This window comes from Leucoraja erinacea, chromosome 31 (assembly GCF_028641065.1).
Source record: "Leucoraja erinacea ecotype New England chromosome 31, Leri_hhj_1, whole genome shotgun sequence".
Taxonomy (NCBI): Eukaryota; Metazoa; Chordata; class Chondrichthyes; order Rajiformes; family Rajidae; genus Leucoraja; species Leucoraja erinaceus.
The window spans coordinates 4,822,911-4,846,537 of NC_073407.1; the positions used below are offsets into that span (position 1 = coordinate 4,822,911).

At 44.6% G+C, this 23,627-nt stretch overlaps 1 protein-coding gene across 3 annotated transcripts in view; it reads right to left on the bottom strand.

Moving 5' to 3' along the window:
- ralgps1 (Ral GEF with PH domain and SH3 binding motif 1) overlaps positions 1–23,627 on the bottom strand; it is a 679,800-nt gene that overhangs the window by 447,289 nt on the left and 208,884 nt on the right. For all 3 annotated transcript variants that reach the window (XM_055659791.1, XM_055659790.1, XM_055659792.1), the window contains 3 exons: positions 15,045–15,128; positions 9,367–9,456; positions 5,885–5,977 (listed from right to left, as the gene is read on the bottom strand). In XM_055659791.1, the coding sequence (XP_055515766.1) occupies positions 5,885–5,977; positions 9,367–9,456; positions 15,045–15,128 (267 nt within the window). The remainder of the gene's footprint in view (positions 1–5,884; positions 5,978–9,366; positions 9,457–15,044; positions 15,129–23,627) is intronic.

Genomic DNA, 23,627 nt, shown 5'->3' on the forward strand with positions numbered 1-23,627 from the left:
TTCTTTAGTCAGAGGCTGGTGAATCTGTGGAATTCTTTCCCACAGACGTCAATGGATAGTTTTAGATTGGCAGATTCTTGATCTTAGGAGGGGTTAGGAGGGAGAGATAGATCAGCCGTGATTGAATGGTGGAGTAGACATGATGGGGCGAATGGCATAATTCTGCTCCTATCACTTATGAACGTAAACTCATGAACCTCTAACCCATTGCGGACATTGGACTTTGTCTATGGAACTGATGTGCCATGATGATGAGAACTATACTCTGCACTCTGCATTTATGTATAGTATTATCTGATTTGATTGAATTGCAAGCAGAACAAAGCCTTATACTGTGGCTTATACACGTGACAATAATAAGCCTAAACCTAGGCCCAGGGTAAGTTGTAGAGTCATAAAGCCTAGAACCAGTATTAACTGATTTGAGTGGACAGCATGCAAAACAAAGCTTTTCAGTGTACCTTTGTACAATAATAAACCTAAGACTAAAGGGCCTTGGCGATTTTTTTGGCGACTGCCGGCATCATATCAGTGTCGCCAAAAGATTTTGAACATTTCAAAATCCAGCGACGACAAAAAAATGTTGCGTCATACGTCACCACGCCGCGTCACGGCCGCATCACGCCGCAAATCTTTCGGTGACCTGATACGTCAGCCGATGATGCCGGCAGTCGCCGAAAAAATCGCCAAGTGGGACAGGCCCTTAAGCTTTTCACCTTTGTGTTTGTGGGAGATTGCTGTGTGCAATCTGGCCGTCAAACTTCCCTACATTCAGAAATGCTCTGGCAAATGCTCGAGATCAGGAAAGCCACAATAGAAATGCAAGTATGTTCCCCTGCACCCAGCCAATAAAGTGATGGCTGATCTCCAGCCTTCACTTTCATGTCTTTCTTCACCTCCTTTGATTGTCCTAGAATTTAATAAAGCTTTTTTTTTTACCTCGATATATTTGCTCACAGATAATAATAATAATAATAAATTTTATTTTCAGGCGCCTTTCCAATCTCAAGGTCACCATTACAAAGATTAAACAGAAGAGAAAAAAAAACATATAGTCGGAGAAAAATAAATAATGAGGACATCATCAATACACAAATTAAAGATAGAAATCGCTCCAAAGACACAAAATCAAAAAATCAAAAAAACACATTGTGAAGAGAGAGCAGCGGCAGCTAAAGCGCGCCAGTGTCCACTCTCTCTTCCGACAGCCATCTTGCACACAGACTAACAAAGTACCTTACACACAGAAAAATCAACCCCCCACAGTGGTTACCACTGTGGGGGAAGGCACAAAAGTCCAGTCCCCAACCCCAGTTCTCCCAAAAGTTTCGGGTGGGGACCCTAGTTTAGGCTGCTTCTTAAGCAAAGCGTCACCTGTCCATGTTCTCCAGAGATGCTGCCTGACCCGCTGTTTTACTCTAGCACTTTGTGTCTTTCTTAGTTATAAAATCTATCTGGTCACCCTTGTTGTTCAGAGAAAGAAAACTGCAAGCTATACCCAGATTGGCCTACATGCAACTCCATACCCACGAGCAAGATGGACTCTTATCTGCCTCATAGAGTGATCAAGACCATCACTTTGACGAGAAACCTCAAATGGCCAAAATAAATGGCACAATGACCAGTTCTCTTAGTTTTAGTTTGAGAGTACGGAAACAGGCCCTTCGGCCCACCGAGCCCATGCTGATCAGCGATCCTCTCATACTAACACTATCCTACACACACTAAGGACAATTCACATTGATACCAAGCCAATTAACCTACAAACTTGTACGTCTTTGGAGTGTGGGAGGAAACTGAAAACCCACGCAGTCACAGGGAGATCGTACAAAATCCGTACAGACAGCACCGTGGTCAGGATGGAACCCGGGTCTCAGGCGCTGCAAGGCAGTAACTCTACCACTGCGCCACCTTATAACACATATTTCCATAACTCTAATTGAATGCAACGCAAGTGAAGAATTTATAACTCACGCTGCCTCAGCAAGGCCAGCAGCATAATCAAGGACGAGTCGCTCCTTGTGCAATCCCTCTTCTCCCCTCTCCCATCAAGCAAGAGCTACAGAAGTATGAAAATGCACACCTCCATATTTCAGGGACAGTTTCTTCCCAGCTATTATCAGGCAACTGAACCATCCTACCACAACTAGGCAGCAGTGCTGAACTACTATCTGCTATCTACCTCATTGAAGGCCATTGATTTATCTGATTGGACTTTACTTGCTTTATCTTGCACTAAACGCTATTCCCATTACTCCTTTATCGTGTATCTGTACACTGTGGATGGCTCGATTGCAATCATGCGTTGTCTTTCCGCTGACTGGTTTGAATGCAACAAAAGCTTTTCACTGTACCTTGGTACACATGACAAATAACTAAAGAATTAAGGAAGACTTTTAGTGTTACACAGGCTGAGTCGGTTTTGACACAATTTAGATCGGGAATGAGGGAACCACTTAAAAGTCTTTGGAGATTCACAAGCCTAAAAAAAAAAGCTGCCTTGGGTAAAATAAACAGTCTTTGGGGGAAAAAAAACTGTTTCCATGTAGCCAGTGTTTCTTAACAACACAACTGCCAGCTTCACGACAGGAGGTTATTTAAATTGACACGAAATCATGTCTATTGATATTGTACAATGATACTATTAAATAATATAACATAGAGCCTTTAGTATTTTTAGCTTGTTGTAATGAAAATAAACATAGGTATTAAAAAGACCTTTGTTTCTGAAAATCATGTGGGAGAAATAACAGTAACTGCAAGTCTGAAACTTTCCAGCTCCTAACTTGCTTTCCACCCATGAGACAATTGTTTTTATATTGCGATTTTCAAAAATGATAGATTTCTTAGCAATACAATTTTCGGTTTAAAGAAGCGAAAACAGAAGAACTACCTGTATGAACCCAAATGAGGAACGCATTGAACAATCATTGTTGGCTGAACTTTGGAGAGAAAGGGAAGGTTTCAAAGTCTCTGCAAAAATACATAGTTGGGCTCGGATGCCAGGATTTGGCCGTATAAATGCGCCACATCCCCTTTCAAAATTCAAGTCTTTCCCCATCCTTACTCTTTCCGTTGGCTCGGAGCTCCAGCCCCTCTCCCTCCCTCCCTCCCTCCCTCCCTCCCTCCAGTCCACAATCCCAATTCCAGACACAATCCCACTTCACCGCCCCTTTGGACAGAACTCCAGTCGTCAACACTGCCTGAAGTCTGAAGTCTGAGTCTGAGTCTGAAGAAGGGTTTCGGCCCGAAATGTTGCCCATTTCCTTCGCTCCATAGATGCTGCTGCACCCGCTGAGTTTCTCCAGCACTTTTGTCTACGGTCAACACTGCCATATTGGGGTTGTCTACTCCAACAAGAAGATCCTGTTTTAACCAGGAGCTTCAGGGAAAAAAGGAAGGGTTCACCGTTCTATAGGTTCACCGTTGCAACTCCACGCAATCCATCCACTGCACAAGGGTTATTAAAAGGAAAATCAATGCAATCATCTAACAGTTTGGGAACGGTTCCATCCAAGACCACGAGAAATTGCAGAGAATTGTGGACGCAGCCCAGACCATCACTCAAATCAACCTCCCTTCCATTGACTCCATTTACACCTCACGCTGCCTCGGCAAGGCCAGCAGCATAATCAAGGACCAGTCTCACTCACCCTTCCTCCCCTCTCCCATCAGGCACGAGGTACGGAAGTTTTAAAACACATAACTCCAGATTCAGGGACAGTTTCTTTCCAGCTGTTACCAGGCAATTGAACCGTCCTCTTGCCAACTAGAGTGTGACCGTGACCTACCCTCTACCTCATCGGAGACACTCAGGATATATTTAATTGGACTTTACTGGACTTTGTCTTGCACTAAACGTTATTCCTTTTATCCTATATCTGTACACTAGGGACAGTTTAATTGTAATCTTTCCACTGACCGGATAGCATGCAGCTAAAAAGCTTCTCACTGTACCTCGGTACACGTGACAATAAACCAAACTAACCCAAAATGTCTATGTTGCTGTTGTGCTCCATGTGACAATACACACCATCTTCACATCGAGACCATTACTATGATTCTGTTACCCAGGGCAGGGAGACCAAGCCCTTCAACTCACTTATCCCATACCTACCAAGATGCCCCATTTACACTGATCCCACCTGCCTGCATTTGGCCCATATCCCTCTAAATCTTTCCTATCTGTTTACCTGTCCAAATGGCTTTTCAATGGAGTTATAATCCCTGCCTCAACTGCCTCCTCCGGCAGCTCGTTCCATAAACCCACCACTCTCCGTGTGAAAATGTTGGTCCTCTGGTTCCTATTAAATCTGTCCCCTTCACCTTCAACCTGAGTCCTCTGGTTTTTCAATCAATCAACCTTTATTGTCATCTTGCAAAGCAACAGCTGTACAGTGCAAAATGAAAAGACGTTTCCCAGGGAATACCGGAGCATCGCACATGAAACTTAAAACATTTCACTCATAATAACAATAAAAACAATCCAGTCCCTGATGAAACAGTGTAAATAGTTAAAAGCAGGTAAAACAGCAACATTAAAATACAGTAAAACCAATCATTAAAATGTCCGGGGGAGCTGATTTGAGTGGCCAGTGCCAGAGTTATTAAAATGTCCGTGCAAAGCCGCAGAATCAGGTGACTATGAGTACAGAGTGACTGTTTAGCAGCCTCACAGCCTGTGGCAGGAAACTGTTTAGCAGTCTTGTAGTCCGGGCTTTGATGCTACGGTATCTCTTGCCTGATGGCAGGAGATCCAGGTGTGTATGGAGGGGGTGCAGTTTGTCCTTAGCTAATCTCAGAGCTTTTTTTCAGACAGTTCTTACTCCCTTACTCTGCTTTTTGACTCCGTTACTCTGCGTAAATTAATCTGGACTTTCACACAATCTATTCCCCACATGATTTCAGACATTTCAATAAGATCACCCCTCAGCCTCCCGTGCTCCAAGAAATAAAGTCCTAACCCTAAACCTACAAACCTGTACATCTTTGAAGTGTGGGAGGAAACCGGAGCACCCGAAGAAAATCCACGCGGTCACGGGGAGAGCGTACAAACTCCATACAGACAGCACCCGTAGGCAGTATCGAACCCGGGTCCCTGGCGCTGTAAGGCAGCAACTCTACCGCTGCGCACATTCATCCAACAGTACCATAATGCTGAAGATAGATACAAAATGCTGGAGTGACACAGCAGACCACGTTACTCCAGCATTTTGTATCTACCTTTGGTATAAACCAGCATCTGCAGTTCCTTTTTAATACATTTCAGTTCTATGTTGCTGTTGTGTTCCAAGCGACAACACATACCCTCTTTATATTGAGATCATTGCTATGATTCTGTTTCCGAGTGATTTCGATTTTACAATCTCAGGCAGAGCTTGGAATCTTCCCACTTTGTCGCTGACCGCAGACTGACAGTCATTGGAGCCCAGTGAACAGGTCAAACATGTGGATCAGCAGTCATAAGGTCATAAATGATAGGAGCAGAATTAGGCCATTCGGCCTATCAAGTCTACGCCATCATTCAATCACGGCTGATCTATCTCTCTCTCCTATCCCTATTCTCCTGCCTTCTTCCCATAACCCGACACTGGGACTAATCAAGAATCTATCTATCTCTGCCTTAAAAATATCCCTTGACTTGGCCTCCACAACCATCTGTGGAGAAATTATGTGCATGGGTTAGACTGTAAGCCTTGGATTATAGTGTGTTATTTATATATGGTGGGGCAGGCAGGTTCCACACACGTTTGAGATCCCCTGTTCCAAACCATTAGCATGATGAACTCAGTATTTTTTTATTTCTTTTGAGGAGGTGAAATGTGAAAATACTTCCAATCTCACGAGGACCTAAGACAGTAAATCAGAGCAAACACAAACTTACAGCCCAGGTCTTGGAAAGCCTGAAGATAGGCGCACTTTGCAGGCCAGAGACCACAGCCATGAGGGAATGGAGGTTGTTCAACTCCAGCAGTTTCTGAAAGGAAGAACAAAGTAGAGTCATAAAGTAATAAAGAGTGATGCAGCGTGGAAACAGGCCATTCGGCCCAACTTGCCCATACCGGCCAACATGTCTCAGCTACACTAGTCCCACCCGCCCGCGTTTGGTCCATATCCTTTCAAACCTGTCCTCTCTATGTACCTGTCTAAAACCCCACTTTCACGACCTAATTGGCGACCTCTGCCGAGTTTGCTCTTGACTCGTACTCGCACCATTAGACGCCACGAGGTCGCAGGAGGTCTTCGTAACTCTTCCTCATGCTCGTGAGGGGCCTCAAGTATGTTGCGGCGTTTTTTTCCAGCCTGATAATGTCCACGAGTAAAAAAAAAAGGTTGGCATGGAAAAAAAACGATACTTTTTACTCGTAGGTCGGTCATAGTCGTGATGGTAGTCGTAGGCCCGTAACTGGCCCGAGAAAAAAAATGCGAACATGACGTCATTTTATCATGTGATCATTTTCCACTCTTAGCTAGTCGTGGTTGGTCTTAGGTGTGGAAGACTGAGGTCGAGGGGGGTCGTAGGAGGTCGTAGACATAGTCGTAGGAGGTTTTTACTTCTGCGAGTCAACACGACCTTGACATTTTTTTCAACTAGGGTCGTCTAGGGTCTTCTAAACTCGTGGATTAGGTCGTCCAAGTGGGACAGGCCGTTTACTGTTTCTTAAACATTAAGTACATTAAACAACATTTTTAAACATTATCACTTATCAGGTCAGGCAACCTTCTACTGCTCAAATTCACTTTAGTACAGTAAACTCTCTCCATAACGGACCACTATATAAGTTTCATCTATAGCAGACCGAGGCTCCCGTACCACCTCCCCTCCACCTCCGCCAGTTGCCCGCTGAGCTGGTGCCGCGCGGCAGGAGCATCTGGTTGCGGGAGGGGAGAGAGCGAGCGGCTTGAAGGTGCCCGTCCCTGGAGCACCGTGTGTGGGGCCGGAGGCTTTGCTGGGCCCCCCCCCCCCCGGTTTAACACCCCCTCAACCCAACGTCGCATCTCTTCCCTCTCCCTGCCCTGAGTTAAACTTTCCCCCCTCACTCGGTTGTAGCGGACAGCCGGCAATAGCGGACACCATCCATCTTCAGATTGACCCTAGAAGGGGGAAAGAAAGCTGGACAAGAGGTGGAGGTGGGACAAAGCCTGGCAAGGTGCTAATGATGTTTTACTCAAGATTCCAGCATCTGCAGTTCCATGTGTCTCGAGTTTATTGTCCTGCAGACAGATATGGTGAGCTACAGATACACTGAGAAGGTTGGCTTGGAACAGCATCATGGACTCAGATGTTAACAATTGGGACTATGAAAGATCGGTGATATGTTCCCCAAGTCAGCATATTGCTCAGCTTGGAGGGGAGTCTGCAGGTGGTGGTGTTGCCAGGAGCTGCTGGGGTACATGTCAGACAAATTGTATTGACTGGAGAAGGGTACCAACCCGACTGTTAATCTACTGTAGATAGACGCAAAATGCTCGAGTAACTCAGCGGGACAGGGAGCATCACTGGAGAGAAGGATTGGGTGATTTCGGGTCGGGTTTGGTCTGAAGAAGGGTCTCGACCCGAAACTTCACCCATTCCTTCGCTCCAGAGATGCTGCCTGTCCCGCTGAGTTACTCCAGCATTTTGTGTCTGTCTCCTATATTGACGTATGAATGGTATAAGAGAGTGGGAAATCTGATTTTGATCAGAGTTGGGGGCAGAGGAATACTCAAGAAGATAGAACAGACCACCACAGGAACAGGCCCTTCAGCCCACAATGTCCATGCTGAACATGATGCCAGCTGAACCTAATCTTTGCCGCCTGTACATGATCCCTCTATTCCTTGCTTATCCAACTGCCTATCCAAAACCCTTTAAATTATATTTAAAAGCCTCTTAGATAGCATTGCTGTTACTCCACAAGGATGTCCTTAACCAAGACTTGGGTGCTAATTTCTTAACTTGCTCCAAGACTTGGTAACCCAACGCCTCAGCACTTTCTGCCTCCCATTTCAAAAGCTTCATCCAATCTATTTTTTAAATCCTTCCTTAATCTCATCCCCCCAAATTGCTACAGCCTCTACCAGTCCCACAAGCATTCTCATGCCCTACCTTCAAGCCTAGCTTAGTTTTAGGTTTGTTTAGAAATACAGCGTGGAAACAGGCCCTTCGGCCCACCGAGTCCGCACCGACCAGCGATTCCCGCACATTAACACACACTAGGGACAATTTTACATTTTTACATTCACACCAAGCCAATTAACCTTCAAACCTGTACGTCTTTGGAGTGTGGCAGGACACCAAATATTTCGGGGGAAAACCCACGCAGGGAGACTGTACAAACTCTGTACAGACAAGCACCCGTAGTCGGGATCGAACCCGTGTCCCTGGCGCTGTAAAGCAATGGCTCTACCGCTGCGCCACCGTGCTGCCCTTCCACTATATTCATCATTCTACTGACAGTTGCTTTTGGCCTCAATGGAGGATCATCCTCTTACAGAAGGCGCTCCTTAAAATATCTCTCTTCAAGGAGAACGTTTTGCCAATTCTCCTGTCTAATTTTTTAAAAAGACACAAAATGCAGGAGTGACTAAACAGGTCAGGCAGCATCTGCGGAGAACATGCGTAGGTGGTGTTTTGGATTGGGGCCCTTCTTCAGACATTGTAGTAGAGGGGGAGAAAGCTGCAAGAGGTGGGGACCGGACAAGGCCTGACAAGTGATAGGTGGATACAGGATACAGGTAATATTGCCTGATGGTTGGACAAAGGCCAGATATGAAAAGACAAGAAGAGTGAGATAAAGATCGAAGAGTCGTGAAATGTGAAGCCAGAGGAAGGAATATAGGTGGAAGGGAATGTCTCTTTCATTGGCTCCATGTAAAATTCGTTTAGTGGTTCCCAAATTAGTCCCAGAAAATATGCACCAGATTTGGAAACAGGGACTGAGATGGGAAAAGATCAGAGGAACCATGACAAGAAATCCTAGAAAGGAGATGAGGAGGAATTTCTTCAGTCAGATGTCTCTTACATGCCCCATAACATGGTCAAGCCCTTCACTTTGAGGAGTAACTTCAAATGTCCAAAATAAATGATTTAGCCAGAGAGTGATCAATCTGTGGAATTCTTTGCCACACAGTAGGCTGTGGAGGCCAAGTCAATGGATATTTTTAAGGGGAAGATTGATAGATTCATGATTAGTATGGGGGTCAGGGGTTATGGGGACAAGGCAGGACAATGGGGTTGAGAGGGAAAGATAGATCAGCCATGATTGAATGGCGGAGTAGACTCGACTCGATGGGCTGAATGGCCTTATTCTGCTCCTAGAACTTTGGAACTTATTTCAAGGAATCCAAGATATTTTCTCAGCTGGAGAGAGAGCATTTGCCTACCTTGGCGAGTTTTATAAAGTGGCTCAGTATTTCCGCTCTTATTTTCAACGTCTGAGCAGTCAGGATCTCTCGACAAATCCAGAAACTGACCTGCCAGGAACACAAAGAATTAGTCACATTTTGTGAAGCTGAATATATGAAGCATTTTATCACGCTGAACAGAAGAGGGAATGCAATGAGCATGACCTCAATAATATTTTTTTTTAGCAAATTTTTTAATCCGACTTAAAATTACTGTTCTAAATTGAACATTTCTGAATTTCAGAGATACACAAGGGCTCTTGACAGCTAGCAATGCCTGAGAGCCTGGCTCAGCCATTTTCAGTTGTAAGCGCCACGTGGCCACGTGCGGCGGCAGGGCTGGTTCGTCGCTGCCCGAAGATAAGACTGCTCGACGAACCTTTTGCAAGTTTGTCGACGGCAGAAACGTGACGACTATTTGTGTACTGCCGAGGTGAGGTCTGCTGTGTGATTTTACCGGGTTGTATGCAAAAACAAAGCATTTCACTGTACCTGGGTGCATGTGACAATGAAGTATCATTGATTGTTTTCTCAGCCTTGAGGAGCAGCAGTGTTGAGGATCAGGGTGGAGGAAATGTTATGATCAATTCTAAATGAATTCGAAATCAATTGTAAATGACTGAGGTGTATCGGCCAGAAACACACAACTACAAACACAGCACGTATGCTGAGAATTTATCTTGTGTCTATCTTCAATGCAAACTAGCATCTGCAGTTCTTTCCTACACATGGTGAGAGTTAAGGGCCTATCCCACTTACGCAATATTTTCGCCGACTTGCCGACACCTGTCATAATCGCAGCAGGTCTCTGAAAATCTTCAACATGTTGAAAATCCAGCTGCACCCAGAAAATGGTACAAGTCCTTGAGCGACGTGTCGGGGGGTGACGCCTGTATGGTGGTGAGTAGTCGCCCAAAGAGTCGTACCTTTTTCTGGTCGCCGCTGGATTTCCAACATGTTGAACATTTTCGGAGACCTGCTGTGACTATGACGGGTGCCGGCAAGTCACCGAAAATATCGCCTATGTGGGACAGGCCCTGTAATGTTCTAGGTCAAAGGTCTTCCATTGGAACTGGTTTAGGTTTATTATTGTCAAGTGAACCAAGCTGCAGCGAAAAGCTATGTTTTGCAAACTATCCAATAAGATCAGATAATACTAATAATAATAATAATAATAATAATAATAATAACTTTATTTATAAAGCACGTTAAACAACTGCAGTTGCCACAAAGTGCTGTACATGAGAACTCATGGACAAGAAGTTATTACAAACCATTAAAAACCGTAAAACAAAGGACTATAAAACAGTAAAAATTAAAAGACATTAAAAGCACTAAAAACAGGAGCAATGTCTCAGCCAGTGTCGAAACCAACGGTAAGGTGTTCCAGAGCGCCGGAGCAGCAACAGGAAAGGCTCTATCCCCTCTGAGCTTCCGCTTAGACCTTGGTACCTCCAGGAGCAGCTGATCAGCTGACCTGAGGCACCGGGCAGGATTGTACTACACGTAATACAATCAAAAAGTCAAGTACAATAGGCAGAGCAAAGGGGAAGATACAGAGTGCAGAATCAGCATTGTAGCGCATCAGTGCCAGAGACGGAGTCCAATGTCCGCAATGGGGTCGAGGTGAATCGGACAGTACCCTAGCCTGTGGTAGGACCATTCAGAAACAGAGGGGAAGCTGTTCCTGAGTCTGGTGGTGCGCGTTTGCAAGTTTAGTTTAGTTTAGTTGAGTCTATTGTCATGTGTACCGAGGAACAATGAAAAGCTTTTGTTGCGTGCTAACCAGTCAGCAGAAAGACAATGCATGATTTACAATCGATCCATTCTTCAACTTTTGCCCAAGGGGCAAAGAAGGAATGACCGAGGAGGAAGACCTGAATCAACAGACCTTCGACGGGTTGGAGACTGTGATCTCGAGGCCATGACATGTTCTTGCCCTCCTCCAGTTCCTATCACATCCCCCAGCCTGAATGTTGCAAAGGAACGAATGACCCATGTATAGGCCCATGTGAAAGAGATTTCATTAAATGTTCAATCACACACTCATTACTGACCCTGTTTAAATGACTCCTCCATTGCGCATTGGGACGCCCATACAAGGCGTCACTAACATTTCTCGCACAGGGACTGGTGGATCTCAGGAATCGGAGGGTTGTACAGGCTGGATCACTCGAGGTGTTTAAAGGAAAGATCAGGGGCGTGAGGGAGGGCAGACACAAAATGCTGGAGTAACTTAGCGGGACAGGCAACATCTCCGGAGAAAAGGAAAAGGTCAAGACCCTTTTTTCACACTCAAGTCTAAAGATGGTTCAGTGGCCCGACCGATAACAGCTGGGAAGAAACTGTCCCAAATGGAGAGGTGAATGGAACTGTCGGGGGTGGGGGGAAGTGAATTAATAAAGGGCAGCTCATCACCATCAATCCGGCCACAGTATTCAATAGACAATAGACAATAAGTGCAGGAGTAGGCCATTCGGCCCTTCAAGCAAGCACCGCCATTCAATGTGATCATGGCTGATCATCCTCAATCAGTACCCCGTTCCTGCTTTCTCCCCATATCCCCTGACTCCATTATTCTTAAGAGCCCTATCTAGCTCTCTCTTGAAAGCATCCAGAGAACCTGCCTCCACCGCCCGCTGAGGCAGAGAATTCCACAGACTTCCAAAGCTGATCTTTCTTTCTATCTTTGGTTCAAACCAGCATCTGCAGTCCCTTCCTGCACAGGGAAGTGAGGGACATGGGGAATGGCACAGAAGAGGAGATGATATATGATGAGCATTCGTCGGCACTGGGCCTGTACTCGCGGGAGTTTAGAAGTCTGAGGGGGGGACTTCATTGAAACGTACAGAATAATGAAAGGCTTGGATAGAGTGGATGTGGAGAGGATGTTTCCACGAGTGGGAGAGTCTAGGACTAGAGGTTACAGCCTCAGAATTGAAGGATGTTCTTTTAGGAAGGAGATCAGGAGAAATGTATTTAGTCAGAGGATAGTGAATCTGTGGAATTCTTTGCCACAGAAGGCTGTGGAGGTCAAGTATGTGTTATATGCGGGTATTGTTTTATGTGGGTTATGTGTAAGTGGGGAACCATGCACAACTGGGCAGGCACTTAAGCATTTCACTACTGGTTATACCTGTATAAATGAGTATGTGACCAATAAACTTGAATTGAATTGAATTGAAGTCAGTGGATTTTTTTAAGGCAGAGATAGATAGATTCTTGATTAGTACTAGTGTCAGGGATTGTGGGGAGAAGGCAGGAGAATATTTTTAGAGGAGGAAGAAATAGGTGGCGGAGCAGACGTGATGGGCCGAATGGCCTAATTCTGCTCATATCACTAATGACCTTATGAGGTCCAGGGCAGATCAACAATGAACATATTGAATGACAGTACAGGGATGAACAGAAGAGGGAATGCAATGAGCATGACCTCAATAATAATTTTTTTTAGCAAATTTTCTAATCCGACTTAAAATTACTGTTCTAAATTGAACATTTCTGAATTTCAGAGATACACAAGGGCTCTTGACAGCTAGCAATGCCTGAGAGCCTGGCTCAGCCATTTTCAGTTGTAAGGGCCACGTGGCCACGTGCGGCGGCAGGGCTGGTTCGTCGCTGCAAGTTTGTCGACGGCAGAAACGTGACGACTCTTTGTGTACTGCCGAGGTGAGGTCTGCTGTGTGATTTTACCGGGTTGTATGCAAAAACAAAGCATTTCACTGTACCTGGGTGCATGTGACAATGAAGTATCATTGATTGTTTTTCTCAGCCTTGAGGAGCAGCAGTGTTGAGGATCAGGGTGGAGGAAATGTTATGATCAATTCTAAATGAAATCTAAATCAATTGTAAATGACTGAGGTGTATCGGCCAGAAACACACAACTACAAACACAGCACGTATGCTGAGAATTAATCTTGTGTCTATCTTCAATGTAAACTAGCATCTGCAGTTCTTTCCTACACATGGTGAGAGTTAAGGGCCTGTCCCACTTACGCGATATTTTCGCCGACTTGCCGACACCTGTCATAATCGCAGTAGGTCTCTGAAAATCTTCAACATGTTGAAAATCCAGCTGCGCCCAGAAAATGGTACAACTCTTTGAGCGACGTGTCGGGGGGTGACGCCTGTATGGTGGTGAGTAGTCGCCCAAAGAGTCGTACCTTTTTCTGGTCGCCACTGGATTTCCAACATGTTGAACATTTTCGGAGACCTGCTGCGACTATGATGGGTGCCGGCAAGTCACCGAAAATATCGCCTATGTGGGACAGGCCCTGTAATATTCTAGGTCAAAGGTCTTCCATTGGAACTGGTTTAGGTTTATTATTGTCAAGTAAACCAAGCTGCAGCGAAAAGCTATGTTTTGCAAACTATCCAATAAGATCAGATAATACTAATAATAATAATAATAACTTTATTTATAAAGCACTTTAAACAACTGCAGTTGCCACAAAGTGCTGTACATGAGAACTCATGGACAAGAAGTTATTACAAACCATTAAAAACCGTAAAACAAAGGACTATAAAACAGTAAAAATTAAAAGACATTAAAAGCACTAAAAACAGGAGCAATGTCTCAGCCAGTGTCGAAAGCCAGAGAATAAAAATGAGTTTTTAGGGTGGATTTGAAGATGGACAGTGAGGGGGCCTGTCTGATGTGCAACGGCAAGATGTTCCAGAGTGCCGGAGCAGCAACAGAAAAGGCTCTATCCCCTCTGAGCTTCCGCTTAGACCTTGGTACCTCAAGGAGCAGTTGATCAGCTGACCTGAGGCACCGGGCAGGATTGTACTACACGTAATACAATCAAAAAGTCAAGTACAATAGGCAGAGCAAAGGGGAAGATACAGAGTGCAGAATCAGCATTGTAGCGCATCAGTGCCAGAGACGGAGTCCAATGTCCGCAATGGGGTCAAGGTGAATCGGACAGTGCGCTAGCCTGTGGTAGGACCATTCAGAAACCTGATAACAGAGGGGAAGCTGTTCCTGAGTCTGGTGGTGCGCGTTTGCAAGTTTAGTTTAGTTTAGTTGAGTCTATTGTCATGTGTACCGAGGAACAATGAAAAGCTTTTGTTGCGTGCTAACCAGTCAACAGAAAGACAATACATGATTTACAATCGATCCATTCTTCATCTTTTGCCCAACGGGAGCAAAGAAGGAATGACCGAGGAGGAAGACCTGAATCAACAGACCTTCGACGGGTTGGAGACGGTGATCTGGAGGCCATGACATGCTGTGGAGGTCAAGTATGTGTTATATGTGGGTATTGTTTTATGTGGGTTATGTGTAAGTGGGGAACCATGCACAACTGGGCAGGCACTTAAGCATTTCACTACTGGTTATACCTGTATAAATGAGTATGTGACCAATAAACTTGAATTGAATTGAATTGAAGTCAGTGGATTTTTTTAAGGCAGAGATAGATAGATTCTTGATTAGTACTAGTGTCAGGGATTGTGGGGAGAAGGCAGGAGAATATTTTTAGAGGAGGAAGAAATAGGTGGCGGAGTAGACGTGATGGGCCGAATGGCCTAATTCTGCTTATATCACTAATGACCTTATGAGGTCCAGGGCAGATCAACAATGAACATATTGAATGACAGTACAGGCATGAGGGGCCGAATGGCCATCTCCCTCTCCTATGTTCTTGTCATCTCACCTGATTGAACCTTCTGGTGAATGCAACGATGTTTGGTGCCAGGATATGCTTGTCTTTCTTGTTCCATCCGCAGCTACTTAGTTCCTGCAAGATAATAAATAATTATTACTCATATTATTAGATAATAGTTATTAGAAGATAATTCAAACTAATTATTCAACATCCTGCTTACGTTGTCTGGGAAATGAGACTGCCATCTGGGCACATCGCAATGAATCAAAGTAATTCAGCACAAAACGAGGCCCTTTGGCCCAACTTGCCAATGCCGACCAAGATACCCCATCTGCACTAGTCCTATTTGCCCCATGTCCTTGTGAACCTATTCTGCCCATACACGTGTCTAAATGTCTTTTAAATGTTATCGCAGTTGCCTCAACTACCTCCTTTAGACTTTAGAGACACAAAGCAGAAATAAGCCCTTCGGTCCTACCGAGTCCTCGCCGATCATCGATCTCCCCGTCCACTAACACTATCCTACATACGAGGGACAATTTACAATTTTCACCGAAGCCGTTTAACTTACAAACCTGTACGCCTTTGGAGTGTGGGAGGAAACCTGAGCAGCCGGAGAAAACCCACGCAGGTCACGGGTAGAACGTACAACATCTAATACTCTCTAATCCAGGCATCATTCTGGTAAACCCCGCGGCCGATGGAGTTAATGGAGCCCGCGGCCGGTGGCGGCTGGGTCTGTGGAGCCCGCAGCCGGCCCCCGGGTCTGTGGAGCCCGGGCGGGGGCCTGGGTCGGCGCCATGGAAGCATCCGGAGAGGACCCGGCGGCGTTAGTGGTGAGGTCAGTGCGGCGGTCGATGACGGCGCCGATCGATGGACGAGGACGGACACGTGGAAGTGAGGACGCCGCTGCCGGGAGAAGGAACAAAGGAGGACCCAGCATGGGGGACCCCCTGAGGGAGGGCAAGAGAAATGGACAATGGAGGACCTGGCGGGGGAGGGGGGAGGGGGGAGAACAGAGGAGGAGCCAGCAGGGGTACTTTGTAAGGACCCTCCCTCTATGTGGCGCCTATTTGCATACCATGGATACTCCAAATCTGGCCTATCCAAAGTCCTATAAAACTGTATTGTGACTTCTTTATTCTTCTATTCAATGCCCGACCATTGAAGGCAAGCACACTATATGCCTGCTTTACCAGCACACCATTGATCTGGTGTTGTTGGCCAGAGGAGCTGCAACTGTAGCACCAGAGCATTGAACAACATTGGTGCAACAGTGACATTCGCAGCGATGCCACATCTGGAGACTGCTTTAGTTCTGTCCTCAGTCACAGATTCCATTCTGTCTTTTTAGACGTGGCTTTCTGGTGCCTGATTCAAGATTAACGCACTAGTTTAGTTTAGAGACACAGCGCGGAATAAAACAGGCCCTTCGGCACATATCGTCCCTGCCAACCAGCGATTCATCAGACACTAACACTATCCCACCCACACACTAGGGACAATTTACAATTTTACCAAAGCCAATTAACCGACAAACCTGTACGTCTTTGGATTGTGGTAGGAAACTGGAGCACCCGGAGAAAACCCACGCAGGTCACGGGGAGAACGTACAAACTCCGTACAGACAGCACCCGCAGTCAGGATGGAACTTGGGTCTCTGGCGCTGTGAGGCAGCAAGTCTACCGCTGGGCCACCGTGCCGCCTCAATGAATTTTGGAGTAGACATTTGCCCTGTGTGGAAGGGCAGGTTTCGGCAATTTGATTCCTTCAACAGAACCTCAATTCAGAAACAGTTCCACTCACCCGCTACCTTACTGAGCACTTAGTGGACACAAACAGACAGAAATCTACCTCTACATTTTTGTTGGAGAGTTTCCACAGAACCAATTATATTAAAAAAAAATTCTAACTGCACCTAGATGAAGGGGTACTGTGGAAGTGAAGGGACTTTGCAAGTTCCGAGCAAACAGGTGGAACTTTAGTTCATGTCCTCAAGTTCACTTTGTTATGATTTTATGATGTTTTTCTACGGCTGGTTTGTCAATGAAAATAACATCTTTCCCAAATTGGTGCCATTCCAGTACATTTCACAGCCAATGCAGGAGATTTGAAATGAAGTCATGGATGTCACAAAGGAAATGAGGCAGCCTATTTAGCAACGCCAGCTTTCCATTAAGTCTCTTTGGTCAAGAGGTAAATGTTCTGCGAACATGGCCTGCTGACAATCCAGCATTCCTGCCGTAGTGTGTCAGCCTAGATGCTTGTGATCAAGCTTGTACTGCGCCATGAAGCCATCATGAACCTTCAGGCTCAGAGCAAGGGATGCCACCGGCCGAGACCTAGTTCATAAGTGAAAGGAGCAAAATTAGGCCATTCGGCTCATCAAGCCTGATCCACCATTCAATCACGGCTGATCTATCTCTCCCTCTCAATCCCATTCTCCTGCCTTCTTCCCGTAACCCCTGACACCATGGTGGTGCAGCGGTAGAGTTGCTGCCTTACAGCGCCAGCAACTAGGGTTCGATCCCAACTACGGGGGCTGCCTGTACGGAGTTTGTACATTCTCCCCGTGACCACGTGGGTTTTCTCCGAGATCTTCGGTTTCCTCCCACACTCCAAAGATGTAGAAGTTTGTAGGTTAATTGGCTTGGTATAAATGTAAATTGTCCCTGTTGGGGTAGGATAGTGTTAGGTGCGGGGATCGCTGGTCGGTGTGGATTCGGTGGGCTGAAGGACCTATTTTCGCGCTGAATCTCTAAACTAAACTAAACAAGCCCCGACCCAAAATATCACCAATCCATTTTTGGCGAAACAGTAGAGTTGCTGCCTTACAGCGCTTGCAGCGCCGGAGACCCGGGTTCGATCCTGACTACGGATTCTGTCTGTATGGAGTTTGTACGTTCTCCCCGTGACCCCGTGGGTTTTCTCAGAGTTCTTCTGTTTCCTCCCACACTCCAAAGACATACAGGTTTGTAGGTTAATTAGTTAATTGACTTGGTATAATTGTAAATTGTCCCTATTGAGTGTAGGATAGTGTTAATGTGTGGGGATCGCTGGTCGGTGCGGACTCGATGGCATGTTTCTGCGCTATATCTCTAAACTAAACTAAACATTAGACTTTCCATCACAAATGATTCCTAGCTCAACCCTTCTTTGGAAGGTAGCCCTGCATAATTCTGTTATAGTGTAATGTTTATTGTGTTATGTTTTCTCGATTCTCAGTGAAAGGTTATGGAATAGAAATTAACAAACGAGGTGTGAAACTCCTTCACCAGCCAAGTTTGCTAATTCCACATTGAGGGATCTGGGTCTCATGGTATACAACACTCCAACTTCAAGTTACAACAGCCGAGAACGAACATATAAAACCAGGAGGAACCATCGCAATACACCACCAAATCCATTGAAAGCAAAATCAGAACTACAAATGGATAAATTAACAGATTATTTCATTTTTGTTATGTTTGTTAATTATTTTTCCTGCTTTAGACTTTAGAGATACAATGTGGAAACAGGCCCTTTGGTCCACCGAGTCTGCGGCAACCAGTGATGGCCCCATACACTAGCTCTATCCTCCACTAGGGACAATATACAATCTACAGAAACTGCAGAAACCAGTTCTGTCCTACACACGAGGGACAATTCACACAAACCAATTAACCTACAAATCTGTACGTCATTGGAGTGTGGGAGGAAACGGGGAGAATGTACAAACTCCGTACAGACAGCACATGTAATCACGATCAAACCTGGGTCTCTGGCGCGGTAACGGGCCTGTCCCACTTGGCGATGTTTTTAGGCGACTGCCATAGTCGTAGCAGGTCGCCGAAAAACCAACGCCAACCTACGTCATCCTGGCGACAACCGACGGCAGCACCTACATCAAGCTACGCTCATTGGCATCAAACCCACTGTTGACGAAAAGTTTTCAACATGTTGAAAATTTAGCGGTGACCAGAAAGATGCTACGACTTTTTGCGCGACTGAGGTGACTACGCACCGGCGAACATGTGGCGACAAACTAGTCGCCTGTAGTTGCCTAAACAAATCGCCTACGTGGGACAGGCCATAAGGCAGCAACTCTAACTTGTGCCACACTGTGCTGCCCCACACAAAAAAGAAACTTGTTAATCTATCCAGGTAATCAGTTAACATCTTGTAACCATTTTGTCAGATTTTGGGCATTCATTTTCAGAAGGAGATGGGGAAAGCAGCATGAAACAGGAATTAAGATGCAGCTGGAAGGACTGCAAGTCTGGAGAAGGGCCCTGACCCGAAACGTCGCCTATCCAGAGATGAAGCCTGGCCGCTGAGTTACTCCAGTGCTTTGTGTCTGTTTTTCCAAACCAGCATCTGCGGTCCCTTGTGCCTAAACTAGAATGTGAGTGTTGCGCTGATGCATAATGCAGACCAATGTCATCACTCCAAAACATTGGCTCACATTGCTGTTGCCACAATCCCAAATGTACTTTGATTACCAAGTCAGATAAGACAAATAAAGAATGACCGAATAATCCTTCACTTAAGAAGCGCTGCCTGTCCCGCTGAGTTGCTACAAAATTTTGTGTCTATTTCAGAATAAGACACTTGGACCAGTACACCGTTCATAAGTTCATAGGTTCTAGGAACAGAATTATGCCACTCGGCCCATCAAGTCTACTCCGCCATTCAATCATGGCTGATCTATCTTTCCCTCTCAACCCCATTTTCCTGCCATCCCCATAACCCCTGACACCCGTACTAATCAAGAATCTATCAATCTTCACCTTAGAAACATCCACTGACAGCCTCCACAGCCCTCTATGGCAATGAATTCTACAGATTCACCACCCTCTGACTAGCAATGTTACAAAATTGCAAGTCTGCAATTTATCCCATCCAATAAAGCATACAAATAAGTTTAATTTGGCACTTAATTCACTTTCATTCAGATTCAGATTCAGATTCAATTTTAATTGTCATTGTCAGTGTACAGTACAGAGACAACGAAATGCATTTAGCATCTCCCTTGAAGAGCGACATAGCAAACGATTTGAATAAAAAATAAATAATAAGTGTCCGGGGGGGGGGGGGGGGGGGGGGGGGGGGGGGGGTGATTGGCAGTCACCGAGGTACGTTGTTTAGTAGAGTGACAGCCGCCGGAAAGAAGCTGTTCCTCGACCTGCTGGTTCGGCAACGGAGAGACCTGTAGCGCCTCCCGGATGGTAGGAGGGTAAACAGTCCATGGTTGGGGTGAGAGCAGTCCTTGGCGATGCTGAGCGCCCTCCGCAGACAGCGCTTGCTTTGGGACAGACTCAATGGAGGGGAGCGTGGAACCGGTGATGCGTTGGGCAATTTTCACCACCCTCTGCAGTGCCTTCCGGTCGGAGACAGAGCAGTCTCTTCAGTATTAAAAAAGTTATAGCCATTTTCATACTCGGAAATTAGCTTATTAACAATCTTGTTTCCTATTGCTTTTCCATTGACTTATTCCCGATGTTGGGGGAGTCCAGAACAAGGGGTCACAGTTTAAGGATAAGGGGGAAATCTTTTAGGACAGGGATGAGAAAAACATTTTTCACACAGAGAGTGGTTTTCAGTTATTATAGATTGAAGCATTCTGAAACACATATAAAACATCTTACTTGGATGACGTGAAATTAAAGCACATAATTAGTTAATTACCTAATTGTAGCTAATTTCAAAATTGACCGTTGTGACGGAAATAGTAATAAACACCCAGACTGCCTTGAAAATTCAAAAATGTGATATTCTCAAGATCAGAACTTTAATATTATTGTATTATATGCTGTAAATCTGTAACAGATAGGTAAATAAATTACAATTTCTAGCAATAGACCAAGTCTTTATGGAAAAGATCAGTTGCTAGCTGGTACATTGGCATAGCATAGCAGCATCAACATACTCCTCAGATTGTAACCAATAAGCAACTGTATACACCTTGTTTTTCCTCAACTTTTCAATTTTGGCATTGTAAACTACAAGTTTTTGCTCTCAAACCACACATGACATGCCTTTCTGCCCACTACTTTCCCATTAACAATGTCCTGTAGATTCCATTTCTTAAGAAAAGGATATATTTTTTAAATAGCCTAAGTATCCAAATAACAAACTAATCCCATTCGCACAAGAATTCACAATATAACATCATTTTAAAATCCCACTGTCATGAATTCATATCCCGGATGGAAAGAATTTAATATTTAATTCCCATAAATTAATCTAGAAACATCCACCCAAAATATAATCAAATTATTGTTTTTTGCACAATACATGTGACTCAAACTGTTGTGAATATTTAGTTTAAAAATAATGATCATGGAGAGAGCGAATAAGACAAAATATAGACAATTTAGACGGCTTATCTCCAAAACAAATGGGCGTTTTAATCATCTTGCTTCTGGAATGTGATTGATTGGAACGTTGCATTTGCGGTGAATTTGAACCCCTTATCGGCAGGAAAAACACTGCCAGTTCGTATGGGGCCCAAATCACATTTTCACTTATAGAGGATTGAGTAGTCATCCCACGAAGCAGGTTTATATGTAAAATAAACGACTTACACCGTGTTTTGTCCCGTACTTGAGATCTGTCACGTTGTAGGCGTTGATGGCGTTAGAAGTCGCTTTTTATTTTAATATAATTATGAAGTATTTCATTGTTAACCAGGGCATTGAAAGATGTACAATCTAACCAATCCGTATAAAATGGAACCTGGTACTTATGTAATGATCAAGTATTGGATGAGAAAGATGCCCTTTCAGTGGGAAGGGCATTACTAGGTCCTTCTAATAACCCCTACCACAGCTAAGGTGGAGGGGAGGGACGCGTGGGGTCACTTTCGCCACTATAACATTGTCAGCATGGTGACTAAAATGCTAACCTTTTCTTTCTTTTAAGAAATCCCTTTCTAGGATAAATCACAATGGACACACCACTGTTGTTCGCCTATTTTGGGACATTGATAGCCATCGGGTCTGCGAAAAACAGTGTATGCCGATGTAATCTATTACCTATGTGAAGGAGATGCACTGTAATGTGATGGCAATAGCAAGGATGGAGAATCATCATTATGGAATATTGCCATGTTACGATGCTCCTTGTAAATTTGATTATCCATGTCAAAAGGCGGGAGTAAAAGTCCCTGCGTCTATTTAGATGAAGGGATTACAAGAAGCAGATTTGCAGATGAGACAAAGCTGGGGGGCAGTGAGAACTGAGGAGGATGCTATGAGAATGCAGGGGGACTTGAATAGGTTGAGTGAATGGGCAGATGCAAGGCAGATACAGTATAATGTAGATAAATGTGAGGATATTCACTTTGGTGGCAATAACAGGATGGCAGATTATTATCTGAATGGTATCAGATTGGGAAAAAGGGAAGTAAAGAAAGCTAGTGGCAAGTTGGCCTTAATTGTGAGAGGATTTGAGTTGAGGAGCAATGAGGTCCTTCTGCAGTGTTACAGGGCCATGATGAGACCACACCAGTAGTATTGCGTGCAGTTTTGGAGAGCTGGACGTATACTATGGGGTTTGGAAGGATGAGAGGGTAACTTATTGAAACGTAGAGGATTGTTAAGGGTTTGGACAAGCTAAAAGCAGGAACGGGGTACTTATTGTGGATGGTCAGCTATGATAACATTGAATGGCGGTGGTAATAAGAGAACAGTTGGATAACATGAAGGAAGCAAGTGACTGGGGTAATTGGGGCTTCGGAAACTGGTCAGGCTGGCTAATCAACATCGTTATGTACCAAGCTATTGCGATTATTTGTATTTTTATAGGATTAGCAATTGTAAAATATGTATTGGGGAGGATGCAGACAGCACTGGAAGGCAAAGGTGGTCCGAGAATGTTATTGGTGAGACGGGATGAAGTATGTGATAAAGCAAAGACTGAGTATGTTGATAGGGTGCAGGAAGAGTTTGAATGACTGGGAAGGATAGATATAGGTAGGAACATGGGGAGTTATCATGGAATGATAAAAGGGAGGAATGAGATTATGTAGAATTGGGGATACTTTACGATTAAGGTTTAAGTATTCTGAGTTAAGTTGGTTCAAGTGTTCTGAGCTAAGTTTCAATTTCTTTATTTAGACATCATTTGGTTAAGTTTCATTATCCTTGCTTTGACATTGTTTATTCCTGGAAAATATGTGATGTTTATGTGATGTGTAATGCTATTGTAATTGGCTAAGATGTATTATGTTGTATGATTGTGATTGGGTAGAAAGATTGTCCCCACCACATAACCATGTGATACTGTAATTATTGTTCTAGAATCACCACCCTTTGTAAGTTACCACCCACTGTATCACCCACATTCTAATTCCTTTGTTTGAGCACATGTGATCCACTGGGAGTGCTTCCCAGGGCAGTACAGAGAAACCTAGTCACCATGGTGAAATAAAGGATGATTTAAAGTATTCTGGTTGATGTTTTCATTGAACGGACTAAGTGATATAAATACCGGAATTATCACCCACACATAAAACAAACCGGAGAACATTTACACAAACCTTTTAACACACACTAAAAAATGTTTTTTTTAACTGTTACTCTTACAACATTCAATAAGTGTTTATCAATTATAAAGGAATTAGACTAAGTGCTGGTACATGGGACTAGT